Here is a 15,001-nt window from a genome sequence, read left to right as displayed (position 1 = left end):
ATTAAAACAACTATTATAGCTGCGTTGACTCATCTTTACCTAAAGCTCTAGTTTTTTATGGTACATACTTGGGATACCGACTGAGCATTAGTAGCGGCTTGACGTCCCATTTTCACCTTAACACTGAAATCTAAAGTAGTTTGTTTCTCAACATTATCTGATTAGTGCTACAACCAAAAGCGGCAGTAAGGACTGTGTCACACTAACCTCATTTATGATATCAAACTTCAACTCCACATCAAAATTTTGTCAGTTATCTCTTTTTTTTTTTTTTTTTTTTTTGTCCCTAACCCATCTGTTATTTTGACATTATTTGCACCCGGCTAACTCTCCAGTGGAAACCTATGAGGGCCATTTTTGAGATGTTTGTGGAATATCTAACTATCCTCTGGTAAAAAAAAAAAAAAAAAAAAAAAAATGCTGTAAAGTTTTTTTTTTTCTTTTTTATAATAGCCTATACTTAAAAGCACAGGTGTGTTTAACATTCAGTGCTGAGCCAGCGGGGGCCACAGTCTGCATTAGACCGGTGCAGACGCGTGATGTGACTGTGTTGTGTACAGTTAAGCGGAGACCCCAAACACTACTTCGACAGCAAGGTTCATTACTCTGCCGCTCTGGGCTGGGAAACAACACCATGGGAGCAGATGAGTGCAGAATATCAAACCAGAGCCCCCCCGCCCCTACACACACACACACACACCCCACCCCCGAGGAAAAGGGTTATACTGTTTGTTACAGGCTGTTTGCTTCAGGCTAATAATAGCCTGAGGTCATTCCGGACCATTTTCTCAGCTCTATCTGTTCACTAATCTCCACTGCACTGCTCACATTATATTCCATTAACCATATTTGTCCTCGGGATGTTTTTATTTCATGAAAACGTCACAATTCCGGTGCCACGGGACTTAGCACTGCAGTGGAATTTTATCTGGCTGTCATATTGTCCCATTTCCGTATTAACTTCCGCTCTTCTCCTGATTTGCATTTTCCATTCCGGACTGCCCTTTTAATTTCTCTCCCTGTGTACTACCTGAAATTGACCTGATGAAAAACTGTAAATTCAATAAAACCAGTGCACTGAAAGTGATTACCACGGCATATGGGAATCGCTTTGTTTTTTAGACCATCTGCTTCTTTGCAAATATCAACAAATCACTGTCTTAGAAATAAACACAGATTGAAAATATAGCTGTGAGCGATAAACAAAGTCCAAGCGTAATATGCTAAATCTGGGTTGATTGCATTAGTTGCATCAGCGTCTAACCTTCATTCGTCTTACTCTGGAGACACTGCAATCATTCCAGTTCTGCGTCCGGACCAAGTTGGGCCAAAGCTTCGTCCATTGCTCCAGGATCATTTCGTAAACCTCTTGAGCTTTTTCTGTATTGCCAGTTTCAAGCGTGTGTGATTAGAAAGTTCACTTTTTTCAGGTTGAGCCTCCAGTGATTGTATCGACACCACTGTTGCTTCAATTACACAAACATACAGAGGCTAGTTTGCAAAAGAAAGGTTTCATACTAAAGCGAATCAGTAGAAAATATACATATTCATATTTTAAATGAATGGGTGAGGCTGATAGTTCCATTTCTTGTCTAAGTTCCATGTTTGGCCGCCTTAAGCAACATTATAATTAAATGAAGAATAGTGTCACTGCATGCAAACTGATGCGTTTGACATGTATTCATGTGCCTGCCCAACAACCTCAACTTGACACCACGTCTACATTAGGTCTTTACATTCATGATTTACATTGCATCACTTTAATAATAATAATTATGCATTCAATTTATATTTATTTGGACCTACTGATAAAATGAAATGAATGGCAAAAGCACTGCGGGATGGTTCACATTCATCCTTTGTTATAGATCCACAGCCACATTTAGACTAAAGGTTACAAGACATGGTTTGTTGTGTTATCCTGTCGTTGTGTTAGCGACGTTATCCGACTGTTTTACATGGAAAATAAAGTAAAAACACATTTCTGGAATTTCTGATATCAGACATAAGGAGGTATTGATAGTTGCACTACCCTGTGGTGTGTATCTATACCATTTAATGAAGGAGGAACTCTCTCTTTGGTGCTTACCGTCTCTTCTGTTAAGCTTGGCGTTGTAAGGAGCGTTACTGATTGAGGACTGTGAGGAGCTCTGGAAGGAGGCTTGTGGTAACATGGAAGCCAGTGGAGCGTTGCAGTTATCTATGCCAAAAAAAAGAAAGAAAAAAGAAAGAAACATTGAATTCAGTGTCCATAGTCATCAAAACAGAAACAAATGAGCCCAGGATTCTTTAATGAAACCGGATTGAAAATACATAAAACACATAAGAGCTAAAACATCAGAGCCATGTCACAAAGCTTACACATGTAGGAAAAATGTTATTCCATGATATGACAACTGGTAATTGAAAAAAAAAAATGCTGTTTAGTTCAATTTTATTGCGCTATTCTTTATATAATTCATTTCACCTGCACATTTGGCTATATCTGCGTCTGAATGTTTCATAATTGGAAACATTAAACACTTCACTGATCTGAAATAGATTCCTGAAACGGTCTGATAGGGTTCTACTACTTGCCATACATGGATTTATTCTGCTGCAAAAGAAATAAATAGAAAATGCACCCTTCAGTAGTTAAATGCTCCGGTTGAAAATAAATCTTTTGCCTGCCGGTGGTGGAATCCACACTACAGAGTTTTAAAGCAAGAATTGTGAAAATAACAGGGTTGCTTCACTTATCCACACCTCAAATCTCCCCAACAGTCCATTAACTCAAGCAGTGACCCTTAAAAAAAGGACAGTCGAACCTACAGTTCCCTGTGTGGATGTTGTGAGTGTGTGTGTCTGTGCGTGTGTGTGTGTTCCTGTTAATCCAGCGGTGTGAGATTAGAGCACTTCCAACACGCAGGAGGAGATTAAGAGGCCAGTGATCTGAGCCTGTCGGCCTCATCTTGCACTGATCCGGCCCTGCCAGGCACAATAAGAGCAGCGAGTCGGGGTGGAGCCTCCCTCACTTCCTACAACAACTCTCCTCTCTTGGCTCCAATGAGCACCGATCTGCATTAGAGCCTGTGTCTGAGGACATAATGAAAACTGGCACCGGCTTGATTACAATTATCCCTGTACTCTCTCCATCAGCGTGCAATTCACTCCTCTCAGTGCAAGAGGCATTTTGTTTTGGATGCCATTCCACTTCAAGCCGGACGTATTCTGAGCACATCTGCAGTGGCAATTGGCCATTCATCTGCTAGACAACAGCACGTTAGACCTGACAGCATAAGCTCGTTTACTGTATTGTGCATGGGGCTTTCTGGGCATCCCACTGAATTTCATCTGACCCGATTTGACTGCTCTCAGATCACTTGCCAGGAGATTTTTCTAATGCTGATTTGAAGTGTGACTAAAGTGGATCAAGCTGTTTTTCCAGGGCCCCAAATTATGGCTGAGCCTCAGTGTAGTTGCAGATGTTCATCAGGGGAAAGGCGAACACTGGCATGGCATCTTAGCGTCTCATTACTGGAACTGTTGTTATTAAGTATAAGTACAGCAGTCTTAATCTATTGAAAGCCAGCGAGATCCTATTTGGTATTTTAATCTCAAAAGGACAACTCTCACTTGAAGTCTTCCTTCTCTATCTCCGCCGATTCATCTCTCGTCTCTTGCATGACGCCTCGCTGGCTGCAGATCTGACAAACCTCTTCGATTTGAGGCCGACATCTTTGATCTGTTTGCCTGCTCCCTAACCAGTCGCAACTACAGCATCACTATAAATGTCAGGTCATAGTCTTTCACCTCTGTAAACTACCTTAAAAGCCCAGTCAATTGCTTCTCCATTCCATCTAGGTTTTACACCAATACATACGACAAATGAGACCTTGACAGCCTGGAAGGGGAAAACAAACCAATAACATTTTTATGACACAAGGCATGTTCTCAGAGTGACATGTGGGCCATAACTCTCAGGCCATGTGGATGCAAAGACTATTTCTCCACGTGCAAAACGTGCATCTTATAAACTGTGTTGTTGTTTACAGCCTCCATCTATGGACTTGGTGGTGAGCCAAATGCCGGGCTGTCAATCAGGAAGACTTATGGATGGAGAATGATTTGCCTGCAAAGCTGCGCTGTGCTGCTCTGCTCGGTGCCTCCTTGGCCTGTAGGATAATTGAAAATCCTCTGAAGCTATGAATGTGATTGTGCTACAGCGCACTCTCTATGCAAAGTGTAGGGGCTTAAATCTTATAGTCATGCAATTGCCTGCAAACTCAGATGTGCACATGCACGCAGCCACATAAACACATGCACATAGACAATTATGACCAAGAGTAAACACTCCCATTCTACCCAAAAGTCAAAAACATATGAATTCTTTAAAACCTAGAGCAAGAGGAAACACTTTCCCCTGCAGGCGCCCAAGACTCAGTGCAAATGATGTTTCCCTGTATATGCTGTAGCTCCAGAGTATGTGTGAAAGCACAGCAGAGTCATCCTGACACCCCAGGGCTGGTATTACACCACCAGAGGTTATCACTGATTGTGTTTAGGATAAAAATAATAGATGCCACAACTCCCTCCTCCATCCCCTAAGGAGAGCGATCATGCACTGATGCATAGAAAGATGGATGACTGCAAACACATTTAGATTCAGAGTGTGAGCACTCACTTCCCTCTTTGGCCTTTAAGATGTACATCAATTAATAACAAGCTCCATGAAGAACGTCTTTGTCATGTAAAATGACGATCCGTGACTAACTTCACACAAATGAACTTTGAATGTGAGGACATAGGAGAGATAAGCTGAAATATCGCAGTAATGACTTATGAAGGGCTTTGCCGTTCATCTGGAGTTTTTCCAACAACGATTTTATGAGATATCGCATTAAAATGCTCCTTGAAACTTTTTTCTTTCACAGCCAGTCATTGTCAGATATACATTTGTCTCGGTGTGTTTGACAGTGGTATTTTTGACTGTCAGCCATGCAAACAACTCTTTTTTCAATGTGCTGCTCTGCTCATTAGCCAGCCCACGTTAATCTGACTGCACAAAACAAATGCTGCTCCACAAAGAAATCAAACTCAATTATCCCAACAAACTGCCTTTTGTACCACATGTGGGCAGGATATTTTTAGTTCTCTTTGCAGGGCCCCAGCGCACCAGCAGATGACTAGGCGGCGGTGTTTGAGATGGAGAGCTGTTTGCTAAGCCCAAATCAAATAAACAAGACTCACCAGATATTAAGATGGAGGAATACGTGCATTTCTGACGGAAGCCACGTGAATCTGCTCAGAGCAGATCGAGCCGGGCAGGAAGTCAGACACAGGAACCGAACAGGGCAATTTTCAAAATAAAACACCCTGTGCAGACTCCCTGTGCTCGTATGTGACATCAAGATTACGTCATGAGCGATGCCGCCAGGCCAGAAGTCGATTTTGGAGACGGTGGACGATGAGATGCAGCGGCTTGGTGCTTCCTGAAAAGTTCCTCATTACTGTTTGCACTGATTTTATGGCTTGTGTTGAAGTGTAAAGTTGGGCCACTATCACCCTACAGCCGCCATGACCTCCTTCACCATCGGGGACCCAACCTGTCCACACTTCGTCAAACCACTCCGCTCTGACAGGCCATACAGGACAATGCATGCATGCACCGCAAGACTGAGAAACAGCTTCTTCCCCAAAGCTATCAACATGCTGAACATGGCCCGACAACCCCCTACACACACACACACACACACACACAACCTCCCAACCCACTAAAACACACACACAAATGCACACAATCACATATATATATATATATTTATATATATATACACACACACACACCAGTCCCCCCGTTGACTGCCTTTAATGTGCAATATGCCTTGAACCGTGCAACTTACCCATACACCACGCTTGTTTACTTGTTTACACTCTACTGTATTGCTGCTGAATGTATGCTGCTAATTGTTGATATATTGTTCATGTATTTTTTTTTAATTATTTGCACAACAGACTGCACCTTGAGGTTTGCTCTTTCTTCTTTTTTTTTTTTACCTTCTTAATTGTTTTAATTGTTTTAATATTGTTTGGGAGTGCCATCGTGATTTCATTGTTGTTGCCTTGCACAGCAGGACAATGAAAATAAAGTGTCTAATGTCTTATGTTCCTCTTGGAAATGGAAGACATGATCATGTTGTATGGCACCACACATCCTTTATATAAGAACAATGCCATGAAAGAAAAGGCGTGGAACACAATTGCAGGAGTGGTTGGAGCGGAAGATGAGCACAACATACTAATTAGTTACGACATAACAATGAATCCGACTTGAACAGTCAAGCACTTGAAAATAACCATTAAGTAATAATCCATATTGAAATCTCATTAAAAGCAAACACATAAAACAGCAACTGTTCAGTAAAACTGCATCTCACAGGACAGGGGCTGTGCAATACTTGTTGCTATATCAAGAAATAATTACAGTTTGTCCAGACTTTTCAGGTAGTTTATGTAATGTTTTTAAGTAAGCCTATTTGTTCCTTATGATGTTGTTTTACATTTCTGGAAATGTAAAAGAGCATTGCACAAAGTTAATTTAGGGTTATATCAGCTACCCAGAGTGCCCTTGTTGTCTCCTTCACTGGTTAACGCCCAATACTGTCTCCTTCTAAAAGGACTTTTAACTGTACTGACTTTATCTGTAGGCAAAGTAGGAAATAACAATAAACACAATTAAAACAGACAAAAAAAGCAACCATTTGATTACATGGTCTACTTATACAAGGTAGAGGCACAAAAAAACAAGGAAAAAATGACCAAATCAACAAAATCTGAGCGAGTCAACAAAACCAGGCAGGCAAAACCCTCCGCTCCTGAAAGGCTCCCGGTGGAGGCTATAACACCTTGTGGCCGACGTCATCGAGCCGTGCACAGTGGAATCAAACCTTTAGTTTCCGCTCACATTTCGAGTCCCAGGATACAAACACACACACACACACAAAACGGTGATGGAAAATGCGATGGAGTTCTTAAGTGTAGAAGCCCGAGCAGTGCCTGGCCTGCTTCTCTGCACTGTTTCAGAGCAGAGTGGATCAGACAGATGTGATTAATCACAACCAGACCGCAACATCCCTACCTAGCTTAAAGGGGTGTTAAGTAATCTATGAGTTTTATCGAACTCTATCAGCGACCGAGGAATTGCAGCATCAACAGGTCTCCTCACAGTAGCCTGTACCTGCCAAAAAAATCTCCATCTTACCCAGTCATTGAGTCTCATATTCAGACATGAAATCTAGTTTTTTTTTTTTCTTGAACCAAGTGAAAAAACCTGCCAGTGGGATAAGATAGTCCCAACTGTTTCCCATGTAGTTCCATGTTTTCTGGAAACACGTTGAAATAATGCAGAATAAAGCACATGAGCCCACTAGTATCAAGAAAATGCCACTTGATTCACAAAAATTCTGATGTTTAGTACTTGAAACAAGTCAGATCACCTCATCCCACCAGCAAATGACTAAATGACTTGTTAAAAAGGTGATTTTTTGCTGTGCTCATTTTCAAGAAACTCCAGTGGGCAGGGGGATTTTTGATCCAAAACAGAGTACTGTCTGGAGACGGAGTTTTGAAAGCAGAAATTTCAACATGGGGAGTATTTTTTGTGACATTGGCATTGATCAAAAACCCTGTAAACCCCACCTGCCATAGATGTCATGGACAATAAATGCTATGGGGCAGCAAGACTCGCACATATTGCCCCTTAAAAGCTGTGATATTCCCATCAAACGCCATGCGGTAAATACATAGGGAATCTGTCCAAGGGTGTAGAAGTTAGCAGCCCTTCAGTCAATATGCACCAAAATGTCAATAATATCAAAGGGCTTAATGATAGCATTTGGTATCAGAACAGCTCCAGACCTCCGGGTGGTATTGATAAAGCCTCATACGATACCTAGCATGGATTAATAGACTTTGGGCCACAGCAATTTCTGCTCAGCAATAGCTTGAGTAGAGCTAAGGTATCGGTTGACAATTAGCCCCAGACGCAGGCTGAATTCGAGGAAGCGCACATCAATACAAGTGATTGAGAAACACAGCCCGGTTACTGTAGCACTTCATTTCCAACAAGACCTCCGATAGAACGGACTGGAAAACGGAGCCCCGAGACTCACTAGTCCCGCATACAAGGGAAGGGAAAGCAAAGGGAACCAAATTTGTTTACAGGCAGGCTTTCATCCGCCAAGCATTAATTATTCAACTTTCATTCATGCATTTTGTGAAACAGGATTTTTGTTCATTATCAGTTGGATTATAAGATTTCCTTGGGCTGCAGTCTACTCATGCTGGTGAGATAGCCCACTAGCGCGCCCACCATTGGATCACGCTGTGCCACTATGCAAAGAAACCAGAGGTTAGAAGCTGATTAGCCTCTGCTGAATATCAGGCCGGCGGACAGAGAACCCCGTTGGTGCAGAGTGACAGATTAGCTCCAGCATCCCAGCAGCCCCAGACGATGCCTCTGATACAGCTGTCCTCTCTGCTGCCCATAGAAATGTCACACAAGTCACTCACATTTAAATACAGACAATGTCAATGTCACTGTCTGGCCCTCACTCCGTTGGAGATAATCACCGATTCAGAGTTGCCGCAACAGTCTGCAAAAGAAAGGCTGCAAAAGAGAGAGTGCTAGATTAATAAAATATATATATGTATCAGTAACATCACATTTGCAGATTGGAAGAATATGGATTTCTGGTTCCCTGTGCGTGACCACAATCAATATCTGATCGTTGATAATGTGGGTCTGCAAATCCGTGTTGCCTCACCTCCAAGTTTGAATCACTCTCTCTGAGAAAGAAATGCATAAAACAAACACTGACGCTGAAATTGTGTTATCTAGTGTGTGAAATTCTGCATTGCGAGCAAAGCAATGTAACAGACTAATTCCTTCCCACTGCAATTTTAGGCCTAGGTGTTTTCTATGAATTCAAAACCCGAAGTTGTTTATTCTTGGAGATTAAATGTTCAAAAACAGTATCTTGCCATTTTTCATCACTATAGCAATCCCTTGCTGGATATTGCAGTTGTCTTATTGGCACGGTCAATAGAAAGTGGGTGTTTATAATCCTTCAAAAAGCCTTTGCCAGTAACACCAAAAATAAATAGAGGATGAAACTTACGGACTATACAGCTATTTGAAGCATATTCATTGCAGTCTATAGATCGGGAAAGGGTGCAGCATTAGTGTGTGAGCAATACAGTTGGAAATGGAAAGGCCTCCGCTGGCGCCACATTAATCAAAATAGATTTTTTTCCCCTCCCAAGAGGTCGAGAAGAAATTATTGCTCTAAATAGCCTTATATCATGTATCCATCGTGTTTTCTTCTTTCTCGGTAATTTTACTCATTACAGCCAAGTTGCAATTTGTTCAGTACACTGAACCTGCAGAGGAACAACCGAGGTAATAAGCTTTCTTGTTCCCTTAGTTTTCAGCACATAGGGCTCTGAGAGGAAAGACCCATACTGCTGGACATAACATTTTAACTATTTAGCAGACAGTTATCCACAGTGACTGTCAGTGCTGCAGCAGGGCAAATGAATTCAACTATCCCCAAATTTTCCGGCAGTATGGAAAAGACGCGATGAGAGCGATGAGAGCGATAAGAAGAGAGCAGAACAATTGAAGAACTTTCCTTTGTCACCTGTAACATTCATCTGGTGTCATCTAAAAACAAAACTGGCTAAATATCCGAATGGAGCACAACAGAAAGGAACAGTGCGTGAGTGATGAGACCAAACAAAATGTTTTGACAGAGATAAATGAACAACTATGAACCGTTTTCACTTCATGTCTCTGCAGAGCAACAGTATGACAGCGATCACGCAGAGATCCCAGTTAGAGTGTATTAGTTGTCTTTAACCCAATAAAAACACAATCCTCTATGGCAGTTTTTAAACTCAGCAGGATTTTTATTCAACCTCTTTTTTTTTTTTTTGTCAGAGAAAAAGAAGCCTAAGCCATCTGTTTTCTTCAGGCAAACCTATTCCATCTCAATGCTCAAGGAGCTGGTTGCGAGCCACAGCTTGTCCAATCAAATAACTCTAATGCAATCAACACCTTGGGTCCCCTATTGCTTTCCTCTCACAATGGGAAGGAGGTACATTCTCCCAGAAGTCAAAGACAAAAGGATGAGCAAAACATCAGCAGCCTATATTCAAAAAACAGCACAAGACGGATGAAGCTCTGATTCCTTTCACTGACGCTTCGGTAATTGAAGTCATTTGGGAACATGTTGGGATCGGTATAAATGAGACCGGTAAAAAGATGGAGAGAAAATCAATTGCAATCAACATGACTGTTAGAGTCCAGCGCTGGTTATTTATTCATTGGCGTGGCTGTCGCTGCACAGTACCTGGTGCCCTTCATGGATAACAGCACCCTCGCCAGCAGGGCTGTGCCATTTCAGCAGAGCTTTGTCAGCCCAGATATCCAGCGCCCTCCTCACTAATGCATTTGTGAAAATGCTAATCCAAAATATCGAGGTAATTTTGTAATTGATATGTCACAAATGACACCGTAACCCTCCTGTTACCTTCAAATTTACTACCATTTTTTTATCCATTGGGGTCAATTTGACACCAGTAACCTAAATTATTACCCAAGTTTATGTGTCTGGTGCTTTATGTTTCTTGCTGACTAAATAAATATCCCTTTAAATAAAACATAACCTCTCCCACTCACCCCCTTTATACATCAAAGTTCTCATGGGAATTTCCCTCCCTAATGCCACATGAACTGCGCTGGTTCTTGTACTACTACAGCTGTGGTTATGTTAGGAAGGTTATAAATGGCACGTTATAGTTCCTCAGTGGAAAATGTTGATATTTCTTATATGTTTCATACAGCGAAAACAGCCTGGGGTCAAATACACCCCAATGTAACTCTCTATGGATACAAGGCATTGACAACATATCATGTTAATTCTATGTTTACCCAGTTTTTCCCCATTAAAGCGTCATGAAGTCATGAAATATGAAGCAAAAACAAACAAACAGAAAACTATGTTAATCATGTATTTAGATATGTTAGACATTGAATTGCATGAAATTGTCCCAAAAGATACCAGAAGGGTTAATCTTACACATAGACACCCGGCACCAGGCCACGGGATTTAATGAAAGTGATATTGTGTTTCCATATTGCAAACAATGTAGTAAATAGACAGTGGTGAATTGATAATTAGTGCTCTCATTTTCCCCTACCAGCCGTTAAAAAATCATTATCTATTACTGTAAGGGATGGGAATATGATTCATACAACATTACATAGTCACAGGCCTCTTCCTCTCCCTGTGGTGGCTTTAGCCTTTGATCACATGGATCCTGCATGGTTTATCTAAATCCTGTGTTTGTCAAGCCGGCGCCTCTGGATGTTTGGACCAAATATTCCATCCAATTACTTTTGTCTCTGTGGAGAAGTGTGCTGTATGTTTTAACATGGGAGGTGAAGTGCCAGCGCCATCACACACCACAGTGTTCTGCCTCATTGGCCTTGTGATAAATTTATCAGGCCTTCATGAATATGTACAACAGTAGGAGTTCCTTAAGAGCCTACTTTACATTAATTAACCGAGCGGATGTAAGCGCAGCTCTTGCAGCTGCGTCGACTACAGCACAGTCGTTTCCACCGTGCTGCTGGCTGCCAGCTCCTCTCCAACATGTGCCGAGTGCTTCGGAGAAGAAATAATTTGCTCTGAAGTGTCTGCTCACTGAGCTAATTTGAAGCATGAAATTTTAAGTAAATAAAACAACATATAGGTACGGTGCTGTGCAGCTCCTCTGACAGATTCTAGGTTATAAAAGATGGATGCTCGATGCAGCGGGCTACACCAGCTGTGAGGGAATCACTGAAAGCAGAGCAATATTCCACCCACAGACCCTTGGTGAAGAGTGTCATATCAGACAGTACCCTGGTAATGAAAGCCCCCGCTGTTTCCAGCCAAAGGCAAGCTTCAAAAAAATCACACTTCCACTCCCAGCAGGAAACATTCCTTTAAAAGCAACCTGACTTTGGCCTTAATAAAAATATGATAAAGGGAAATATTGAGGGTCCAAACCCCTGCAGTTCCAATAAGCTGTGAATAGCTCCTTTGCTGCCAATCATTTGCCACTATAAAGGACATGTTAATGTACAGTATGAATGGCTGCCCGCTGAAAAAGACAGATCGTATGCTGCTCAGTGGGGACAGGAGCAAAAAATACCATGTGTCTTTGTAAAGGCAAGAAGTGCAAGAGGACATTCTCCTGTGAGAGGATGCGGCTGCCATTATCTCTGTCACCTGACACAGGGCCACATAAACCAGCCATGATAGATCTCCTCTCCCTCCTTTTGTTTCTCAATGGTAAATATGAGAGCAGTTGCTTGTCCTCCAGGAGCATCTTGCCATTTCATCTCAGCACAGCATGTCAATTCTGATCACTGGATACATTTGAGAACCACAGGAACGTCATAAATGAGTAATGCAGCTGTCAGTTTAGCTCAATTCATTGGCTTACATCACTGGCATAAACTGCTTATGCCCCAACACAGCCTGGTGTCATGGTCGTCTCCAGAGAGCAGATAGCCCCAAAAGATCAAATGATGCAGTGTCACTGGTATTTTCATAATCGCATTTTCACCAAAAAAAAAAAAAGTATCACCCTCTCAAGTCTTTGCAGGCAACAGGCATCAAGATTAAACAGACATTTGTTTCTTTTTTTTATCATCTGTGAAATCCTTTTTTTTTTTTTTCTAATTTTGTCTATGTCGTTGTTGCTAACTGCTGTTGTTTTTTTTTTTGTCTCCATCTTTGTTGCTAAGCGCTCAGTGCTGTGGTGTTTCTGCACTGCACTTCCAAGAGATCGCCTGTCAATCATGCGTGTACGTCCACGACTGTGATGTCTCTCTCTTTGAGTTTTGTGTAAATGAAGTTTGAGTTTCTGTGGGTGGCGCTCTTTTCTTTGCCTGTTCTGCCACAGTGGCTGTGGCTGCCCATGTAAACAGCCCCGTTCTTCTTTTATTCAATCCAAACAAACTGGGAAATTAAATGCACCACTTCCTGTGAGCCAGTGGACTTCTCCCAGGGAAGATCTATCAGGTGCTCATCAATCAGTGACGGAGTGCAGCGAAACATATATTTACTGAAATGAAAATGTCCCACATTAGCACTTTAAACTCAGTAATGTTGATGTAAGTGTCTGTTGAAACAGTAGGAATTCATGCTTTGCCAAAAAAAAATCATTTAAATAATGATAAGAGGGAAGTGGAACATACTGTAACATCCTGGCTTCTTACATTATTTAACACCACGAGAGAATGAGACAGTGGTTCTGGGCAAATAATGCTTGAGTCAATTTTAGATAAAGCCACGAAATGCATAATGAATGACGTTTGATTTCAGGAAATCCCGCGCCAGTAAAGCAACCTATAATTGACTCGAGTGGGAACCGGATGGCTTCAACAAATGGGGGGGGATTGCACCTTTAATTTTTCACCTCGACTGACGAAACACGACCTCTAGTGACTGTGAAATCTCAACACTCTGCCTTGAAACTTCACCAGGCTTCAGCTGTGGCATTTTACACAAGTAATGAATGCTTCCTTGTTTATTTTTTCCCCCCCGTCTTTCAATGCACATGCAGCAAAACAAATGACTGATTTTTAAAAAAGCAAAAATACAAAAAAAAAAAAAAAAAAAAGCTACTCACAAAAGATTGATTTGAGACGCAACACATGATTGATTTTTTCGAGATGCCACATTAAGCTTTGCGTTCGTAAATAACCTCCAAGCAAAAATAAATAATGCACCTGCAGCCCAGCGAGCAAAGTGGAGGTGATTTTTAAGCTTCAAATTAAATAAAACCAACCGGCTTGACCTTCGTCTCATTTGGGGTAAACCCCCCCCCCTCACCCCCCCTCGCTGCGCCCTGCAGAGACACGTTTTGACTGCTGAATGAAAGGTAACGCCACCAGCTCCTCTCCCAATGACACCGACACAAACTAGGCCCCCCCTCAGCACCTCCTTCAAGTGCACCTTGTTTTCCTCGGCGCTCCTCTCCACCGGCAGCAGCAGCAGTTTCTAACACTTGTCATGCCCCCGTTTGCACGCAGGAAAGGCAGCGAGAACAAAGACGCAGCCGCGGTGAAACTTGTTCAGGCGCAGTTTAACCAGCGCCACATCCGCACATCAACCAACTTTCATCCGGTAAAAACACATGCAAGGCGCTTTCCTGTGTGCCTGAACACGGCTGGAGTCGGAGGGAACTTGCAGGTAGCTGGTTACTACTTACAGTGACTGGCGGCGGAGGCTGAGCTGATGACACTCAAAGCATAGAGACTAATGATATTCAGCGGCATCTTCTTTCGCAAATCCATCCTCCCCGGCTGTGAGGTGCGACGCTGCCGGTGTATATCCGTGTGTCAGCGGGTTAATAAATCTCGGAGAAAGGGGAAAGCTTCCTCCGTGCGTCTCCAGCATGGAGGGATGGAGGGAGTCTGGTGTGAAGGAGTAAACCGCTCCCACGTCGACACTCCCTCACCAAGGCGCATCCCATCAAACACACTCTCTCTCTCTCTCTCTCTCTCTCTCTCTCTCTCTCTCTCTCTCTCTCTCTCTCTCTCTCTCTCTCTCTCTCTCTCATTCTCTCGTAGTATAGGTCGATCTCTCGTGTTTGTATTTGGGCGCAAAAAAAATTGGCAGTGTTGGCCCACAGAATGTATTTTTTAACGGCAGGTTGAGTTCTCCCCACCTGTTCATGTTTTGAACATGAGAACTGCTTCTCCCCCTCTCTGTCTCTCTCCGGAAATCTTCACAGGCAGGTCAATACAATTTGTGCTGCCGAGGCATTTGCTAGAATATGATAACCGACAAATGAGCAGGCGGCAGACTAATTAAGCATATAGGAGCACCAAAAACAAGTAGGTAGCTAAATAAACGAACATCGTTGGAATCAAGAAGAAATAAGCAAATAAATAAAGAAAAAC

The 15,001-nt window shown here is 42.3% G+C and overlaps 1 protein-coding gene across 2 annotated transcripts in view; it reads right to left on the bottom strand.

The window, feature by feature from the left end:
• Positions 1-14,429, bottom strand: part of LOC115379664 (contactin-associated protein-like 5) — a 72,662-nt gene extending 58,233 nt beyond the window's left edge. Inside the window, exons 1-2 of one of the 2 annotated variants that reach the window (XM_030080466.1) lie at positions 14,308-14,429; positions 2,090-2,200 (exon numbers count right to left, since the gene is read on the bottom strand). In XM_030080466.1, the coding sequence (XP_029936326.1) occupies positions 2,090-2,200; positions 14,308-14,392 (196 nt within the window). In that variant the 5' untranslated portion in view covers positions 14,393-14,429. Of the gene's footprint in view, positions 1-2,089; positions 2,201-5,445; positions 5,456-14,307 lie in introns of those variants that run through there. The other variant, XM_030080467.1, reaches the window with a different exon arrangement.
• Positions 14,430-15,001: the final 572 nt, after the last annotated feature.

The sequence above is a fragment of the Myripristis murdjan genome, chromosome 21 (assembly GCF_902150065.1).
Source record: "Myripristis murdjan chromosome 21, fMyrMur1.1, whole genome shotgun sequence".
In the NCBI taxonomy this organism is placed as follows: domain Eukaryota; kingdom Metazoa; phylum Chordata; class Actinopteri; order Holocentriformes; family Holocentridae; genus Myripristis; species Myripristis murdjan.
Note: the sequence above shows the minus strand (reverse complement) of the source record. Positions and strands in the feature narration are given on the sequence as shown.